The 18,405-nt window shown below is 41.7% G+C and overlaps 1 protein-coding gene across 1 annotated transcript in view; it reads left to right on the forward strand.

Moving 5' to 3' along the window:
- Window positions 1–16,496, forward strand: part of Aebp2 (AE binding protein 2) — a 42,420-nt gene extending 25,924 nt beyond the window's left edge. Inside the window, 6 exon segments of the mRNA XM_005072909.4 lie at window positions 1,362–1,548; window positions 4,312–4,436; window positions 9,723–9,790; window positions 11,223–11,336; window positions 14,432–14,458; window positions 14,982–16,496. Of these exon segments, the coding sequence (XP_005072966.2) occupies window positions 1,362–1,548; window positions 4,312–4,436; window positions 9,723–9,790; window positions 11,223–11,336; window positions 14,432–14,458; window positions 14,982–15,027 (567 nt within the window). The 3' untranslated portion in view covers window positions 15,028–16,496.
- Window positions 16,497–18,405: the final 1,909 nt, after the last annotated feature.

The raw sequence follows: 18,405 nt of genomic DNA on the forward strand, positions 1-18,405 counted from the left end.
AGATGAGACCCCATGGTCATTTTTTGTTTTGCTTTGTTTTCGAGACAGGGTTTCTCTGTAGCTTTGGAGGCTGTCCTGGAACTGGCTTTGTAGACCAGGCTGGTCTCGAACTGACAGAGATCCGCCTGCCTCTGCCTCCCGAGTTCTGGGATTAAAGGCGTGCGCCACCAACGCCCGGCACATAGAGTCTTAATAACAGCGCCAGGTGCCATTTTCATGATTTTACCAGCACCATAAGTACTTTGTTGATTGTTTGGACTGTCCTTAATTTTATGAAACTTTGTAAGCACACAGCTCTTGATTTCCATTACTGTATGCAGACATATCTGTGACTCACAAGGTGTTCTGGCCTTAAAATATGTATAAGGGTGTTCATATTTCCAAGATATATTGAAAGTGAATTGTGTGTTTATGCACAGTGAAGGTGTCATGGCAGACCCAAGTGAGCATGCATTTTGGTACTTTGCAAAGGAAATTAGGACTTTCACTGATAGCAGACTGCTGAACGTTTTCCAAAGTTAAGATTGATAGTGTCTTGGATAGAAGCGCCTGGAGGCATGTGTGGTGGTATTTTGGATGTTTAGTGCTGAACTTTACTAATTATATATTTGTAGTTTATTTTCCAAGTCAGAAACTAAGTAGATTGGATTTGGGAGAATGTCCTCTAACAGAGATTAGATCTAGAAGTCTAACAAATACATAGCTTTTCAAACTCTTTTTAAATTTCTTTCCTACTTGTTCTAAAACAGTATGGAGGAGCAGGGAGGCATCTGAAGACCCTTCTTCCTGTGCCTTCCAAGTGCTGGAGTTAAAGGTGTGCACCACTGACACCAGCTGGTTATTTTACAGTTTGATGGTGTTGGCATGGCTTTAATCCCCCCTCTGAGGTGGGGGAGAGGCAGGAGGATCTCTGAGTCTGAGGCCAACCTGGCCTAATAGTAAGTTCCAGGCTATCTAGGGCTTCATAGGGAGATCCTTTTTAAATATAAATAAACAGTATCTAGGAATTGGAGTAACCGTTAGGGAGTCAGTTTCTGTCCTGGTTAGAAGCATAGTTTATTCAAAACCATCTCCTGCGAAGATGATCCCATAGGTTTTGTCTTGACGCAGTGGAGAGGCGGTGAAAGCAAGTTTGGAAGAAGCCAACCACTGCTAAGTACCACTGCTAAGTGGTACTTGTTGAGTAGCGTGTTTGTTTTTAAAGTGACCTTGTAAAAGAAGCGCTTCCTGTGTCTTTTCTAGGACCAGTGTTGTGGCGCAGTTTGGGATGGGATGGGGGAGGGGAAGACAACCATCCTTGACCTGAAGGTGTGCTCATGCCTCACTGGTAACCCTGACAGCCCTTCTCTTTCTTTTTTTAGTGTGTAGTTGGTGGCTGCAATGCCAGCTTTGCTTCTCAGGGAGGGCTAGCTCGCCATGTACCCACACACTTCAGTCAGCAGAACTCCTCAAAAGTTTCTAGCCAGCCAAAGGCCAAAGAAGAATCTCCTTCTAAAGCTGGGATGAACAAGAGGAGGAAACTGAAGAACAAAAGACGGCGCTCATTACGTAAGTGTCCGCTTAGAGCCCTGTAGATGAGGGGCAGGAACCAAGCCTGGTTTAACTGGTACCGAGTTTGGCCTGTTGGTGTCTATGGGAAGTAATATATGGTACCTGCCTGTCATTGTGAGAGTCTAGTGAGAAGTGTTTGGGAAGCGAAAGGAGTACCAAGTGTTTGTGATCATAGAATCCAAACTATATATATATATATTTAGAGAATTGGATACTTGGGGTACTTTGATTTGTTAAAAGTTAGGAAAGTTTAAAATATGGCAATGTTTGTTTCTACAAATACTTGAGAAAATTTTGAGCATGTCAGAATTAAAAATCAAATAGAAGTAAGCCATTAACGAAAGTGTAGAATATGTGTGAAATGTGTGTTTGCAACACGATCATAGGAAGGTTATGTTTGTTATGTTTGTAGTTACTGGATTATAAAATATTCCTTTGGTATTTAGGATTAGAATAATTAGATGCTAGGCATACAGTGCTGAGGGTAGGAATTAACCTTGAGACTTGGAGACTCTTGGGCACCATGCCGAATTCTTTGAGTACACTGGTCAATAAATCTGGAATGGAGAGATGTGAGTGGAGCGCATTGGGTGAGTGGCGGGAGGAATGAAGGAGGACTGTTGTCCAGGGAGTCAGTCCCACAGGGGTGAAACGGTGAGCAAGCGTCTCTCCTCACTCCATTTGCTTGGGGAGGGGAGGAAGGCAGATGCAGGTCTCAGGTCATGAAGCTGGCCTTGAAAACACTGAAATATTTCTGTTAGTGCAAAGATAACAGTGAACAAATGAATTGATCTCAAAGGAAAATTTTGTTTCTACTAAATTTAATGTTAAAGTAGAAATATCTTTACTTGCTGTCTTAGTTGAGTTCTAAACACCTCAACCATAAATAACTTGGAAGAATTTATTTCCACTTATAGTTTCACAGTACAGTTTATCTGTGAGGGGAGTCAGGCCAGTAACTGGAGGCAGGAGTTTGATCCCTGGAAGAAGAGAATTAATTAGTCATCTCTCTGACTTCCATACATGCACCAGGGCACTGACATGTACCTCCCTCTGTCATGAATGTAAAACAGAAAAAGAAAACTGCTTCATATTGCACTGGAAACCCAGGGGAGCTTGCCCCTCATTTTACACTGCCGTCATTTAAACCCATTCACTGTTCCCGTTACTTAGCAATGCTTACACAATTGGCTTCTGTCTTTTAGACAAGGTCTCACTGTAAAGGAGGCTGGCTTGGAATTCACAGATCCACAGTGCTGGAATTATAGGTGTGTGCCACCAATCCAGGCCCCCTTTTTGCTTTTTTTCAAGGCACTCTCATCGTAGCCCAGGCTGGTCTCAAACGCTTGATCTTCTGATTCCACTTCCTGCCTGCTCAGAATTCTTAAAAAGTGAAGGTGGGTGGGGTTCAGCCCTCAGTCGTGCCCAGCACTGGCATATGTACCACTTGAGGAGATGCTGCTCTGACCTGCAGTTTCTGTTAAGGCCAGCTGCAGAGAAGGGCGAGTGCTGGACGGGTGTGGATAGTTTGGTTTGTTTGTAGGGAATGGATGTATGTTGCTCTTGAAACTTTAAAACATGCAACGCTTTGCACTTTTGGGAGTTGTTGAGACAGACGGTGCTGTGGTTTGAGTTGTTTTTCCTCTCTGCCCATGGATACTGAGCAGTCACTTAGTTAAGCATTTTACTCTGATAATTCATCACTGTCATTTTACTTCATTCGTTATAGGTTTTAAGCCCCCACAATGCTTAGATAGTGCTTGGAGACCACCCCTTCTGGGTGTGTGAGATTGGATTTTGCTTCATTTCCTGGGCTGGCCCTGGACTCGACCCTATGCTCATTCTTCTCAAGAGCTTAGAGTGAGCTGCAGAACCTGACCTAACTGTGATTTTATTTTGGTATACTAAGGAAGAGATTGTGAGTTTGAGGCCAGCCTGGGCCATACAGTGAGACATTGAACTTACTGTTATTTAGGAATGTATTGATGGGGCCAGGCGGTGGTGGCACATGCCTTTAATCCCAGCACTTGGAGAGCCAGGTAGATCTGAGTTTGAGGCCAGCCTGGTCTACAAGAGCGAGTTCCAGGACAGTCTCCAAAGCCATGGAGAAACCCTGTCTCGCAAACAAACAAACAACAAAAAAGAAAAGAAATGTATTGATGGCACTGGAGTACTTGCCTTACATGTGGGAGACCCTGGTTCAGTCCCTAGGATTGTAGTCTCTTATCTGGCTGAGGTGAAAGGATTATTTGCACCCTCCAGTGTTCAAGACTTGACTGGCAACATTGGTGCCATATCATTTTTATGTGCAATTTTACGTTCTTACTTAGGACACTTATTTGTATTCAAGAAAACACTGGTTGACAGCTTGGAAATAATATTGCCTTTTTTCTCACATTTGGGAAGATTTTTGATAGCATATAAAAATGGAATGTTCATGAAGTCACATTGTAGGTTTGAAACCTCCTTGTTGCCCAGGTAGAGATGGTCATTGCTGATCGTCCAAGTGGTTTTGAGGATTTTTTATGAAAAAATAAAACTGCTGGAGTGTGGAATGGTGGAGTGTGAGGGTAAGGAGTTGTTGTGTTCATTTGGGATTTTGCCTGTTGTTACCATATCCGAGCTCTACCCCTGAACACACTGGGCAGGCTTGCTAATCCCTCCACTTAAAGTTTGGAAGATACCTTAGCATTTAGCAGACTGTTGACGTTTTTTCTAAACTGTCTTTAACTTTTTTGTTTTGTTTGTGTTGACTTTTAGCACGACCACATGATTTCTTCGATGCACAAACCCTGGATGCCATAAGACATCGAGCCATATGCTTTAACCTCTCGGCTCACATAGAGAGTTTAGGGAAGGGACACAGTGTTGTCTTTCACAGTACTGTAAGTACCCTGCTTTCCTTTTCAAATTATACATTGGGGGTGAAAGTTGGTTTTCATGATTATATTTCTAAATTGCTTAAAATTTAGGAAATTTTGTTACAGGAGGTCTTCAAAATTTGTTGGATGTAGTGGTACATGCCTATGATTACGATACTGTGCAGGCTGAAGCAGGAGGATTGTAGGTTGAAAGCCTGCCTGGGCTACAGAGTAAGTATAAGGCCAGCCCAGGCAGCAGAGCTAGTCAGAAGATGCAGGGTGATGTAGCTCAGTGACAGGACCTTTCCTAGCATGCATGAATGAGGCCCCGGTACCAAAATCCAAAGCCAGGCAGGACTCGGGGCAGGGTGGGGGTGGGGGTGTAATGGAGGTGGTTCAGATCATGAGGCAGGAAGAGATGTGATACTGTGCTTTGTTCACAGGTGTAACCCTGTTTTCCAGAATTGTGGTGGCCAGCACACTGTAGAGTCCAGCACACTGTAGAGTCCAGCACACTGTAGAGTCCAGCACACTGTAGAGTCAGCACACTGTAGAGTCCAGCACACTGTAGAGTCCAGCACACTGTAGAAAGTCACCATTTCTTGAAGCTAGGTTTTCAACTCAGAACAAGCAGAATGCCATTTTGGGAAAAGCAAAGCTGTAAGATCAGTTTAGTTTGTGGTTAGCCTAGGAGCTAATTTTGTCCATTCTTTTTAGAAACAGCATTTAATTTTACGTGTATGTGTGTGCCTGCATTATTGAGTGAAGCCTTTTCCTTGCCAGCCGCTTTGGTTTTTCCCCACCAGTCGCCTGGGCTCTGCCGTGTTGTAGTCCCCAAATAACACACAAGACGCTGTATTAATTATGAAGCTGTTGGCCTTGCTTGTTTCTTACTGGCTAGCTCTGACTTAAGTATTTATTCCATAATTGTTAATCTTAAGTATTTCTCTTACCGGAGAAAGGTCCAGACTTCTTACCCCCATGGTCGCTACATGGTGACTCCCTGTGTTTTTCCTTCTTTCTCCTTCCCAGAGTCCTCCTCGACTCCCAGTCCTACCTATCTTGCTTCCCTATTGGCCAACAGTGCTTTATTGACATACACAGGACTTCCCCATCACTGCGTGTACTTTTTTTTTTTTTTTTTTTTTTTTTTTCCGAGACAGGGTTTCTCTGTGGCTTTGGAGGCTATCCTGGAACTCGCTTGGTAGTCCAGGCTGGTCTCGAACTTACAGAGATCCGCCTGCCTCTGCCTACTGCATGTACATTTATGCACCACGTGTGTCTAGTGTTTGAGGTCAGATGTCTTGAACTTGAATTTACAAACAGTTGTGAACTGCCACATGGTTACTGGTATCTGAACTCAGGAGGTTCCCTTCAAGGGCAGCAAATACTCTTGACCTCTGAGCCAGTAGCCAAAGAAACTTCCTAGTCCCTTTCGGGGGGTGGGGGTTAAATTGGATACGACGTCTGGCATTTTGAATTCTTGAAGAAAATAAGTGTGTAATTTTGGCTTTTATGATTTTTATGGGGCTGGAGAGATGCTCAGAGGTTAGAAGTGTTTGCTGCTCCTGTGGAGGCCTGGCACCGTGTCAGGTGGCGCATAGGCACCTGAAGCTCCCAGCTCCATGGAACCAAAACCATCTCGTGGTTTGCAGATATTTTCATCCTCCCCACCCCCCGTAATACTCGGAGACAGATAAAAGTTTTGATTGTGCAGAGTCATGACATATGTGTTATGTGTGTGAATGCTTTGGGCTAGTTCTTTCCTCCATCCTCGTGTGGTTTCTAGGGATCTCCAGGCTTGTGCAGCGTCTTTAGCAACTATCATTTCCCTAGCCTAGTTTTCACTATGACATATGCTGGAAGTGGGTGCTTTCTATTTCAACAGAATGGAAGTTTGAAGTATTGTTAGAATTGATCATAGATTGGCATCTATATTGTTTCATTTTTTGTTGTTTAAATTAGAACAAGCTTGCTTCACATGACAATCCCAGCTCCCAGTCCCTCCCCTCCTCCCCAGCTCTGATCACCCCCCACCCAATCCCAACTCCACTCTCCAGGGAGAGTGAGGTCCTTCATGGGATCTCCACAGTCTGTCATATCATCCCGGGGCAGGGCCTAGGCCCTCTCCCATGTTTCCTGGCTGAGAGAGCATCCCTCAATGTGGTATGGGCTCCCAAACTCCATTTGGATGCCAGGGATAAATACTTATCTATTGCCCAAGACCTCCTCATTGACACCCATATTCAGGGGGTCTGGATCAGTCCCATGCTGGCCTCTCAGCTATCAGTCTGGGGTCAGCTGTTTCTGTGGGTTTCACCAGCCTGGTCTTGACCCCTTTGCTTATTGGCATCTTACTTTAATCGTATAATGAGATTTCTTGCAATCAGTTTTTTGGGTATGGACATCATAGCTAGAGAGGTTAAGAGAAGTTAAGGAAAACACTTTTTGAATTGTTTATATTATTTCAGGTTTGACTATGCTTGGAAAAAAACAGGTAGTGAGCATAATTGGAGGGAATGAAGTTGCAGATACATGAGAAGCAAGTGGGAAAGTCAGTAAAGGTTGAGTAGTCACCAAATGATGTAACTACTCAGTCTCCAGAACATGCCATCGTCACCTTCCTAACTCACCTGTGCTTCTGTGCCCATCCTATGGAACTTACTGGGTTTTTTTTTTTTTTGTTTGTTTGTGTGTGTGTTTTTTGAGACAGGGTTTCTCTGTGTAGTCCTGGCTGTCCTGGGACTTGTCTGTAGACCAGGCTGGTCTCACTCACAGATCTGCCTGCCTCTGTCTCCTCAGTGTGCCACCACTGCACGGATTACTCTGTGTGTGTGTGTGTGTGTGTGTGTGTGTGTGTGTGTGTGTGTGTGTGTGTGTGTGTGAGAGAGAGAGAGAGAGAGAGAGAGAGAGAGAGAGAGAGAGAGAGAGAGAGAGAGAGAGAGAGAGAGAGAGAGAGAGAGAGAGAGAGAGAGAGAATGTGTTTGTGTGTGTGTATAACTTTGGTTTCTGTGCTGACAGGATTGTAAGGGAAAAAGGAACTTGGGGACAGTAAGATGGTTCACTGACTAAAGATGCTTGCCACCAAGCTTGCTAACCTGAGTTTGATCCCTATTTGGTGAAAGCAGAGAATGGATGTTTACAAACTTCCCTGGCCCCCGTATGTGTGCTGTGACATGTGAGACTAGGAATACACATTTTGTGTTGCAGTGGGAGTGTTTTGACAAAACACTGACAGAAGGCTTAGTCCTGTCCTGTCAAGCTTGAAATAAAAGGTGGTTTCAAGGCTTGGTCAAGCCTCAGCTGTGTGCAACCCCAGTGTTGGCAAGTGAGACAGGGAAACCCCTGGAGCTCACAGACCAGCCAGTCTACCAGTGAGTTATTCCAGGCCAAATTCCCTATCTCAAAAAATATGGGATGGGGCGCCCAACAAAAACAACCCAATAACAAAAACTAAAAGTGGAAAGATGGCTTACTGAATGAGAGCTCTTGCTGCTGGGCCCAACAAGCTGAGTTGGGTCCGTGGGACCTACATGTTGTACACTGAGCTGTCCTCTGTGTGCAAACGTAGGCAAAAAAATCATTAAATGAATAAAGCCAGTGCCTAAGGCATGTTTAGAGCTGGGTGGTGGTGCACACCTTTAATCCCAGCACTTGGGAGGCAGAGGCGGTAAGCTCAAGGGCAGCGGGGTCCACAAAGTAAGTTCTAAAACAGCCATGACTAATAGAGAAACCCTGTCTCCAAAACAATACAACAGCAGCAGCAGTTACAACAACAACAAAAAGTTTGCTTCACCAAGCCTGGCCTTAAAATAATATAGTAAGCAATTAGGAAGAAACTTTATATTGGGGGTGGGTTGAATACATGCGTGCCCCATCTTTTTTTTATTTATTTTGTTTATTGTGTGTGTTAATAATCCCAATTAAATTAAATATCCATGTGCTTTTGATTATAGCACTTAGGCTCACTGTGGAAGAAAATAGGGATCCTCCTTCTCCAAAAGAAAAGAAATAAGGTTAAGAATGTAGGAATTAAGGACGCTAGACTTAGTGAAACACACATTTAATTTAATCCTGCATTAGGGAGACAGAGGCAAGTGAATCTCTGGAGTTCTATGTCTGCCAGCTCTACATAGTGAGATACTATCTTAAAACATTTCTTAAACATCTACTTTAGGCAGAAATGCTTAAATATAAGTTTCCTTGTTAGTAACTGTTATAGGAAGCAGCCTCAGTGCTTAGAGTTTAACTGCTTATATATGTGCTAATGCATGTCTTAGTTGAAGTGTTCTCCAGAAGAGGTCACCAGATCCCCAGTTTCCAGTTGGATACTGTGCTCCCCTGGCTACATTGTTCTCTCATTGTAGGGTTCTGCCTTTTTACCTCCAAATCTACTTCTGGGTTTTTCCATTAAGTGCCAAGTCTAAAATTAAGGCATTCAACTACAGATGTTTGTATAATGGAGGAGTTAGCTGGTTTTTGTTTAAAGTTCTGTTTTTTAGTTGCAGTATATTTTCAGAATAACATTATAGTATTTATTTGGGTATTTGTAACTTGAATTTGGTACATGCTATAGAGATTGACAGAGCACACTAAGGCACCAGTAGACGATGGAGAGCTGTCAACACCAGGTGTCACCTTGGCTTTTAGACTGCTATCATGACACTGGTTTGATATGCTGTCTAGATAGGTAGGTAAGTTTACTAAGGGGTAAACCTAAAGATGAATTGGTCGTCCAAGTACAGTAGTAAAAACCCAGGCACAGATGTCTCCTTGTAAAGTAGATCTTTTTCTTAGCAGCAGTTTTCGATCTCCAGAAGCCCAGGTTATTTAGGAGCTAACCACGTAGCCAAGTATAGCCCTGAATTCCTTGGCCCTCCTGCCTGGGATTATAGGTGTGCACCATCAAATCTAGTGTCAGGCTTTACTTACTGTTTTGATTGTTCTTTGTTCTATCCATCTACCCATGTACAGATCAGAAGACACTTGGGAGTTGGTTCTCTTTCTCCCATGTAGATCAAGGGTAAAAATTCAGCCTTGTAGAAAGTGCTTTTAACTGCTGACCCATCGTGGCAGCCATTAATTGCTTTAACATTTGGTTATATATATTTATTTTAAATTTTGAGTGTATGTTTCAGTGTGTTCACATTGTGGGAAGAGGCTGGAATGTGCAAAGCAGGAATGATAGGGGTTTGTGGTGCCAGTGCCTTTCCCTCGTAGGGCATGGCCACTTCCAAGCTCTTCTTTTTTAGTAGTCTAGAAAGATGGTGTTTGATCGTTTTCTTACCATTCTTTTTGCAATGTTACTAGGTAATAGCTAAGAGAAAAGAGGAATCTGGAAAGATAAAGCTTTTGCTTCATTGGATGCCTGAAGACATGTAAGTATTTGAAAAACTAAGAAATTTTTTTTGCCAGGTAGTAGTGGCACATACCTTTAATCTCAGCGCTTGGGAGGCAGAGTCTCAGTACTTAGGAGGCAGAGGGATCTCTGTGAGTCCGAGGCCAGCCTGATCTACAGAGTTCCAGGACAGCCAGGGCTGTTATACAGAGAAACCCTGTCTCAAAATCTTGAGTGTAAAAATTATTTAGCTTATTAAAATAGAACTCTTAAGAGAAATTGGATTGTACTGCGCTTTGAGGTTGTCAAGTAGGTCAACTGAACATTTGAGGAGTTTTTTATACTTTTTAGTTAACTGCCACCACCTCAAGGAAGATTCTGATGAGGACTGAGAGGAACACTAGTCAGTGTGGTAACCTTAGGGGCAGCAGTAGATTCTCGCTTGGAACTTTTGACCTCTCCTGCGTGGTTGCTTGGCCAGGTTACGAAGCCAGGATAATTGTCTTTGTGGAGTGGTCTCAAGTTCATTGAGAAAGCTGCTACCTGGACAACACTCATGCAGCTATTAGGACTCTTCACATGACTCATGATCATGATCTCCTGCCTCCACCTCTTTGAGTGATGGGTTTATAGTTGTGAGCTACTATGTCTGTCTTATACTATTTTTTTATTTTTTTAATAAAAATAGGATAGGGTAGGGTAGGATAAGATAGGGATTTTGAGACCAGGTTGCATGGAGCCCAGGCAGGTTTTGAGTTTCTGACTCTTTGGTTTTCTGTTTCAAGGCTTGTACTACCATGCCATGCTTGATACGGACTTTGAAAAAGATATATTTTTAAGTTTATTCTTTTTGATGCTGATTTTTGAGGAGCCAGGTTTTATTCCCAGCACCTGCACGGTGCCACATGCTGTTCATATCTCCAGACATCCTCTTTTGGCCTCTTAGGCACCAGGCACAGATATACACGCAGATAGAACACTTACAAAATAAAAACAGATCTTTAAAAAAATATCAAATTTAAATGCCTTTACAAGTCCTGTTACAGAAATTGAACAATACAGATATCTAAGTACTTTGAATGTTTTGTAGGATTGAATGTCTTCAGATTCAGAATTTGGTCACATTACATGCATTTTCTTTTCATTTCATGTGGGCTCAGTCTAAAGAGAGGCCTCTTGGTATTTGCTGTACTACTGAGCTCGTGTATTGATGGAGTTTTCCTTTGTTAGTGAAGAAACAGTGAGATTTTCATTAACTTTACTTTGTTAGAAGTCAGGCTATACAAATTCCTAGTGTACCCTGCTCCCCAAATGCTGTCCATTGACTATGTGCTGTAGTCTGTGTCTGGTCCTGACTAGATAGCCTGACACATCTGTCAGAGCAGCGGAAAAGGCTGGGGAGTGTGAAAACACCAGAATGATAAGTCTACGATAACTGTAAATTACTGGTTTTTCTTTTCTTTAATTTATAGTCTGCCAGATGTATGGGTGAATGAAAGTGAACGACATCAGTTAAAAACTAAAGTAGTTCATTTATCAAAGCTACCCAAAGATACTGCCTTGCTGTTGGACCCAAACATTTACAGGTAATTTACTCCATGACAGTATGCTTTCCATTCTGAATTGCTATCTTGAAGTTTTCTAAGTTTTGGGTAAGTTGGGATGCTGGGTTTGCTTGTTTTTACCTAGGCTTGACTAGTTGAACATCCTTCATCAGAGTGCTCACAGTCATGCTGGTGATTCTACCTTCGCTCAGCTTGTACTGGATTTCCCTGTCTAGCAGACTTTGTAGTTTTGTGTTTTGAGGAGTGCAGGGTTTGTGGGGCAACAGGGTCTTATGTAGTTGAAGCTGCTCAAACTTGCTCTGTAGTCATTTCTGCCTCACCACCCACAAAGAGCTAATGGGCAGTATAGCACATTGTTGTTCTGTGCTTTGTAAATAAGTGTAGCTGTGATGTGCAATGTGAGGTTCTTTGTCCTGGCTGCTCCTGCGACCCTTGAGCCCCAGATAAACACACAGATGCTATATTAATTATAAAACTGTTGGCTGGTGGCTTAGGCTTGGCTTACTGGAGAATGCCTTGTGTTCCCTCTCTTCCCACACTCTGCCTACCGGTTCCCAGAATTCTCATCTCCTAGCCCTGCCTATGCTTCCTGCCTGGCCAATCAGTGTTTTATTCATTAACCGATAAGAAAAACATATGTACAGAAGGACATACTGCATCAGTGATATCACAAAGAGCTAAGGGTTTAAATTATGATGCACAAATACTTTGAAATTCTTTTTCAAATGGTATCTGAGGCTGGAAAAATGGCTCAGGAGTTAAGAGTACTTGCTGCTTTTGCAGACGACCTGAGTTAGTTCTAAGCAACCTCATCAACTTGTAACTCCAGCTCTAGGGGACCTGACACCTCCTGGCTTTGTGGGCACCAGTGCACAGTGCTGCTCACTCGCTATCGCACGTATACGTTAGTGAGCGTAAATCTTAGCTTAAAGAGACACAATTACCTGTATTTACAGCAGACTCTTGTGGGCCTGAAAGTAACCTGAATGTGTCCTAAATTCTGTGTACTTCATGTACTTTCTCCCCAAACTTTTCAAAGGAGCAGTTTAAATAGCAGTATGCTTACTAAGTTCTTCAGAGGCTCCTATTTCTAAACTTGGCTGACCTGACTGTTCTATACGGTGGTGCTAGGAAGCGAAGCTTCCAGGAGTTTTCCTTAGGTGAGAAGTCACTTTTGTAATTGCTTCATACATACCATAGCAGCCTCTCCAGGGTCCGTGTCTTTCTGTGCATAAGCTGGAAACTGGAGTAGGAAGTCCATTTCATCTGCCCAAGGTTACACATGCCGCTCTATCCAAATAACACAGACTACTTAGGTGACCAAACCAGTGATTAAAAAGGCAATTGACTTTATTCTTTTAATCTCAGGTTGGTGGGCTTTTTTGGCTTGTTATTAAAGACAAGGGTTTCCCTCTGAAGGCCTGTTTGTCCTAGAACTCACTCTGGAGACCAGGTTGGTCTGTGAATTCAGAGGTCCACCCGCCTCAGCATCCTGAGTGCTGGGTTAAGGTGTGTGCAGCCACTCCTGCCACCACCTCTCAGCATATCTGTCATAAAATTAGCTGATTTGGAATGGGGTAGATTAGGGTAGTGGGGATCAAACTGAGGGGTCCAGCACCCTCCCCGCTGGTTTGCATCCATGTCATTACTAAGATGAGTTCAGGGGCTCTGCTCCTACTGTGACACTGCTATTCATGATGCCATCCCACATGTCATCCCATGTGTCAGGGTTCTTACTTGACATTCTTTGACATTCTTTCACGGGGCTTGTCATGAGAGAATGCTAGGACTCTTGAGTTTTCCCTGCCTGCCCCCTTTTTTCTTTTTAAATAAAATCTCCTTTGTGGAAGGTGCAATGAAGCATAGTCTTTGAAAAATGGGATAAATTGTAAAGGGGGGGAGAGATTGAGGAAATCACCCCAAGAATATGGGCAAGTCACGCTTTAGAGGGAAGCTGATGGGGGTTACTTGCTGGCACCTAACTTAGCTGATCCGGGAGAGGGGAGCCTGGCACCTAGGAGCGCAGCATTCAGTGGAGCTCGGCTGCTTCAGTGCTGATTATGGACACTTCAAAGCTGACAGCTGGGATGAGTCTCCCTGCTGCTGTCCTCCTTCTCCCTCTCTTTTCTCACAAATCAGCTTGTTTTTGTTCTGTTGTGCTGTGTAGGAAGCACTTTAGATAGCTTAGGGAAAATGATTTAAAATAGTCTTCATACTTAGTATTTATGTTCAGAAGTACTGATAGAAACCAGGTTGACTGGCTTAAGATTTGTGATTCTTCTGTTTTTTGCTAGAAGTTTCTTGGGAAATGAGGATGGTCTTAAGAACTTAAGGTGCCTTTGTGTAGCCCACACTGTCCTGAAATTCCACATCTCCTGCCTCAGTCTCTGAAGTACTTCGTTTATAGGACTTTTCACATCTGGCTTGTGTACTAACTGTTAAAACAACCAGCAAAAAATGAAATTATCCCCAACCCTGCCCCCAAGAAAACCCTTACCATTGGGTTTTGTTTTTGTTGCTGCTTCTCTTCTGAAGTTGGAGCTGAGGGTACTTCAGTGCGGTACAGTCATAACGGCTTGATTGTTCTTGGTGTGAGATGGGTTTGGATTTGGACTGGGAAAACTATTATTTCCGCTCATCTTTTTGAGGAATGTTTCCTTGCTAATATATATATGTCAAAATGAAAAGTATTACTGTTCTGATAGAAAATATACACTTCACTTCCAAATGAGACAAAAAAGAACATTTCTTTGAAATTTAATATTTAAAAGTAGTAGTTGAAAATGCATGTTAGATTGGAACTCTTGGTAAATAGAAATATTTATCAGATTACAGAGATTTTTAGGAATAATTTTCCTTTTAATAAACATATTTGTTTCCTGAGACAGGTTTTTCTGTGTTACCCCTAATATCCATGAGCTCCCAGGCTGGATCAGTCCCTGACGCCAATCTTGAGTAGTGGGGACTGAAGGCATGTAGTAGCACTTGGAAATCCCTTTTTATGATAGCCTGTTGCCGCCACTGTACAATTCTACAAGTGTTTGTAATACTTCTTTTGAAGTACTCAGTGTTTTGTGATTCAACTGAATAAAGAATTTTTCTTTTTCTCTTTCTAGAACAATGCCGCAGAAGAGGTTGAAGAGGTAAAACATATATAAATACGTAAAACCAAGCAAGCGGGGCCACCTGCAGTCTTAGTCACTGACAAGGGCTTAGGGAGAGTTGCACATTAGAGTCAACCCCGTCCTCCTTTATTTTTAAGTCCAGTGTTTAGAGTAATATTTATGCTTAGTGTGGACATTCTGTGAATGAAGTAGGTCTTCTGTGGAATATATTAATATATTACTGTAGTCCACATGTCATGGAATGGCGCTGTGGGAGACTGCGCAGACACTCTCTGGCAACTCAGTTGAACAGCTTCTCAAAGGCTTTGCATGCTCGCTGCTTAAGCTGCTTTTTCCTCCCCTTAGTGATTGCAGTAGTTTTATTGGAAAGACGAACAATTGCCCTTAAAATACCAAAAGCACTGTGAGATCATCTTGACAGTGTGTATTGATTTGAAGTCCTAATAGAACATATTTAGACAGTGGAAATTATCAAGAGATAATTAACCTTTCATTTTATGATAAATAGATGTGATTGGTTGCCATTTGTGTTCTTTTGCAGAACTCTGATAAGAAAAATGTTCAATTTGTATTTAAGCAAACAGTGAACGACATTTGCAATCAACTAAAAATTCGTCTATCGAATTAGGTCTGAGAATTACTGTTAAAGAGTGTTGCCGTATGTCTGTTGGCTCCCTTTTCAGGAGTAGGGTCTTTTATGGGGTACAGTGTGTTATATTTACCTACGTAACTACTCTTGTCAATGGTTTTTGAAAAAAACCTCAACTTCAAAATATTTGAATAGTCTTCATATTTTCATTTAACCTGTGACTTAATTTTCCTGAGGAAAGTGTTGGTTTTTGAATTTTTTTTAATGTAAAAAAAATTGTATTTTTTTTAAAGTATCTTCAAACCGAATCTTTTATGCACCAAAGTTGGTTTTGAAAAGGAAAATAAAATCACTTTCTTGCTTGGCACGCAAGAAGCCATATGGAATTTTTTTAACTTTACAGAAATGGAAATATGTGTAACTTGTCAGTACTGTATCAAACAAATGTCGAATAGAGATAATAGAGCGTTGCTTGTAAATAATTCAGCAGATTTGTAATATATTTTTCTATTATGAAATGTACTGTAGATGTTTTCTAGAGGCATGAAAGTCAATGTATATATTATGGTAGAAATGATATTGACGGGAATTGTAACTCACTAGTGCTGCCAGAGGGATTGCTAACAAAGCACCTTTAACCAGAGATGTCTTCGCAGACTGAGGGACTGTGTACTACTGTTAATGTCTGAGAACAAAGCATTGGACGTCCTTCCAGAACCTCTCTGAGGGAGGACCTAGACCCGAGACCTCGAACAGTGACTGAGGTAGTGGCTCCTCGCTGTGTGAGCGCACGGTAAAGCTGTGCTGTGCTGTGCTTTGCAGTCAGACTGCAGAAAGAAAGCACTCCTCACTCACCAGTTCTCGCTTCCTACAAGGACACGAAAACCAGCAGTTTTTACACTCAATTTTTTAAAGAAAGATAGACAAAAATATAAAATTAAACCTTTGCTTCCAAAATGGCAAAGCTTCCATGATGCATAGGTCATTTCTCATTTGCTTAAAAAAGACAAACCACACACACAAAAGTTAGTGAAAGTATTTTAGGCTTGAACAGGGCAGGGGGTAAAGAGGTGGAATGGATGAGTCATCGCCACTGAGGGACTTAGTGAAAGCCCTGCCAGTGAGGACATTCTGGAATGGTCGTCTAATGTGCTCTGTAGCAAACGGGAGTCTCTTTTCAAAAGAAGAAAAGCAGTGTATTCTTACTACCATTTTTTCTTTTGCTTATTAGCACTTCATCATTTGTTTTATTCTATATCTGCGAAGTACCACCCCCCCGCAATCTCCTTTGTTCCTTTTAAATTTTGGTTTGTTATAACATTGCCAAGTAGAAGTGTTTCAAACATAGAGTTTGTACCTGTATTTTTATTTTACTGTCTCATGTTCTTGTAAGTCATTCTTAATTGACCGATGATTGTAGACTTTGCTTGAGTATTTTTTCTAATAAAACAAAGCAAATCACATTTAGCTTCAAATTGTAACAATTCAATTTAATTTAAAGATGATATCTGGAAATGCACATCCAACATTTTCTTTATGTATACAGAGAACAAATTAATCACTGTTGATGTATAGGAAATGTAGATGTCGAAACCATATTTCTGATTGTACTCAGTTATTCTTGGTTTCTTTACTTCCGATGTGACTTGGGTTTGACACTATTACTAGCACACCAAAAAGAATATGAAGCAAGCTAGTTTTATAGCTTGTTTGTATACATATTTACACACACATTCAAATCTGATTGGCCAGTGTGGACATTTAAGTCTGTAATGTTGGTGAATGTTTTCTTACTCAGCTCTGCTCTTGCTGTGCCCAAATATGACATATTTTGAAGTGGACCTAGGATTATATTTCTTTTTCCAAATCCATGTCTAGTCCAGCATTAGACAGTCTGCAGCCCATAGGCAGATTATTCATTTTCATACTTAACTTGATTTTCCCCTGCAGTGGCATATTGGAGTAGGGGCTTGCAAGCCTGAGGTATTTAGTGTCTGCTTTATAAAGAGATGTTTGTTCTTCCATTGTATAGCTGATAAAAATGTGGGGCAGTAAACAGAGCTCACAGTAGGGCAGTGTTGATGTTGGTCGTGCACACACTTTCAAGTAGGTGCTCCCTAGGCACCTGAGGCATGTGCCATTGGGCTGGAGCTTTCCTGTTGGAGTTTTAACCCTGTCGAGGACCCCGCCATTTTCCCAAGTGTGTTTTTGTCTTACGGGGATTAAATGAGAATGTGTACGGCAGACTCTGGGTTTCAACCACAAGTAACCCTGGTTTTATCTGAAAGAATCTTGAAATAGTGTACAATTCTAAAGTTTTGAGTTTTTCTAGTAAACCTTCTCATACACATTAATTCTGCATTTCAGATGAAAGAGAAATACGGTGGACAATAATTAACCCTCCAGTATTTTCAGATGTGTCTAACTCATTGGCTAAGCCTGCAGTTGGGAGGACAAAGTAGGAGGATTACCAGGAGTTCAAGGCCAGAGTGGAACCCTGAGTCCAACAAACCAAAAAGAAAAGAAGAAGTGTTGATAACTCTTGAGTTTTTTCTCTATGTCATACATATTAGGAAAGTAGGGGACATTGAAGGTGACTTAACAAGGCTTAATGGCCTGAGTTCCAACCCTGGGACCCAGGCAGTGGGAGGACAGAACTGACTCTGAAATTGCCCTGCCCCCACATTAATAATATTTTACGTATGCAAATAGTCTCAGAAAGGTAGAATTCGCCATAGTTTAAAACATGCTTCCTTTATGAGTTGTTTTCTTGATGCATGGCTAACAAGAGATGTGAGATAATATTTAATATTGAGCTAACATCAGAATGGGGAAACGCAGTTGAAGTAGTTTAAATACTCTTGAGTGGCTATGTAGTCACTTTAACTTTTTAATTTTCGTAACAGTAACAGCCTTGTGCGAATTCTAAAGGTAAACCAAATTTTAGCCTATGTAGATTTGTAAGCAAAGCCTGACATGTTGATTTGTCTAATGAGGCCTCAGGTTACAGAAATACATATACATAATATATATATAAAGAGAAAATTATTTATAAAGAATAACTAGAACATATTATTTGGGTGAGCTTTGGTGGCCCACGCCTTTAATCCCAGCACTCGGGAGATAGAGGCAGGCGGATCTCTGTGAGTTCGAGGCCAGCCTGGTCTACAGAGCGAGTTCCAGGACAGCTTCCAAAACATGTCTCAAAAAAAAAAGTATTATTTGGAAGGGATTTTTTAGACCAGTGGCACTTGTGGGGTTTTAATTTAAGGTATTTTTCTATTCTATTTCATAAAAGGATAAAAAAATTGAAAAAATTTTGTGCATAAATACTTTTCTTTAATTATTGAATCTTGTGACCTGGTGTAAGGCATTT

The sequence above is a fragment of the Mesocricetus auratus genome, unplaced genomic scaffold (assembly GCF_017639785.1).
Source record: "Mesocricetus auratus isolate SY011 unplaced genomic scaffold, BCM_Maur_2.0 Super-Scaffold_100001, whole genome shotgun sequence".
Lineage (NCBI taxonomy): Eukaryota > Metazoa > Chordata > Mammalia > Rodentia > Cricetidae > Mesocricetus > Mesocricetus auratus.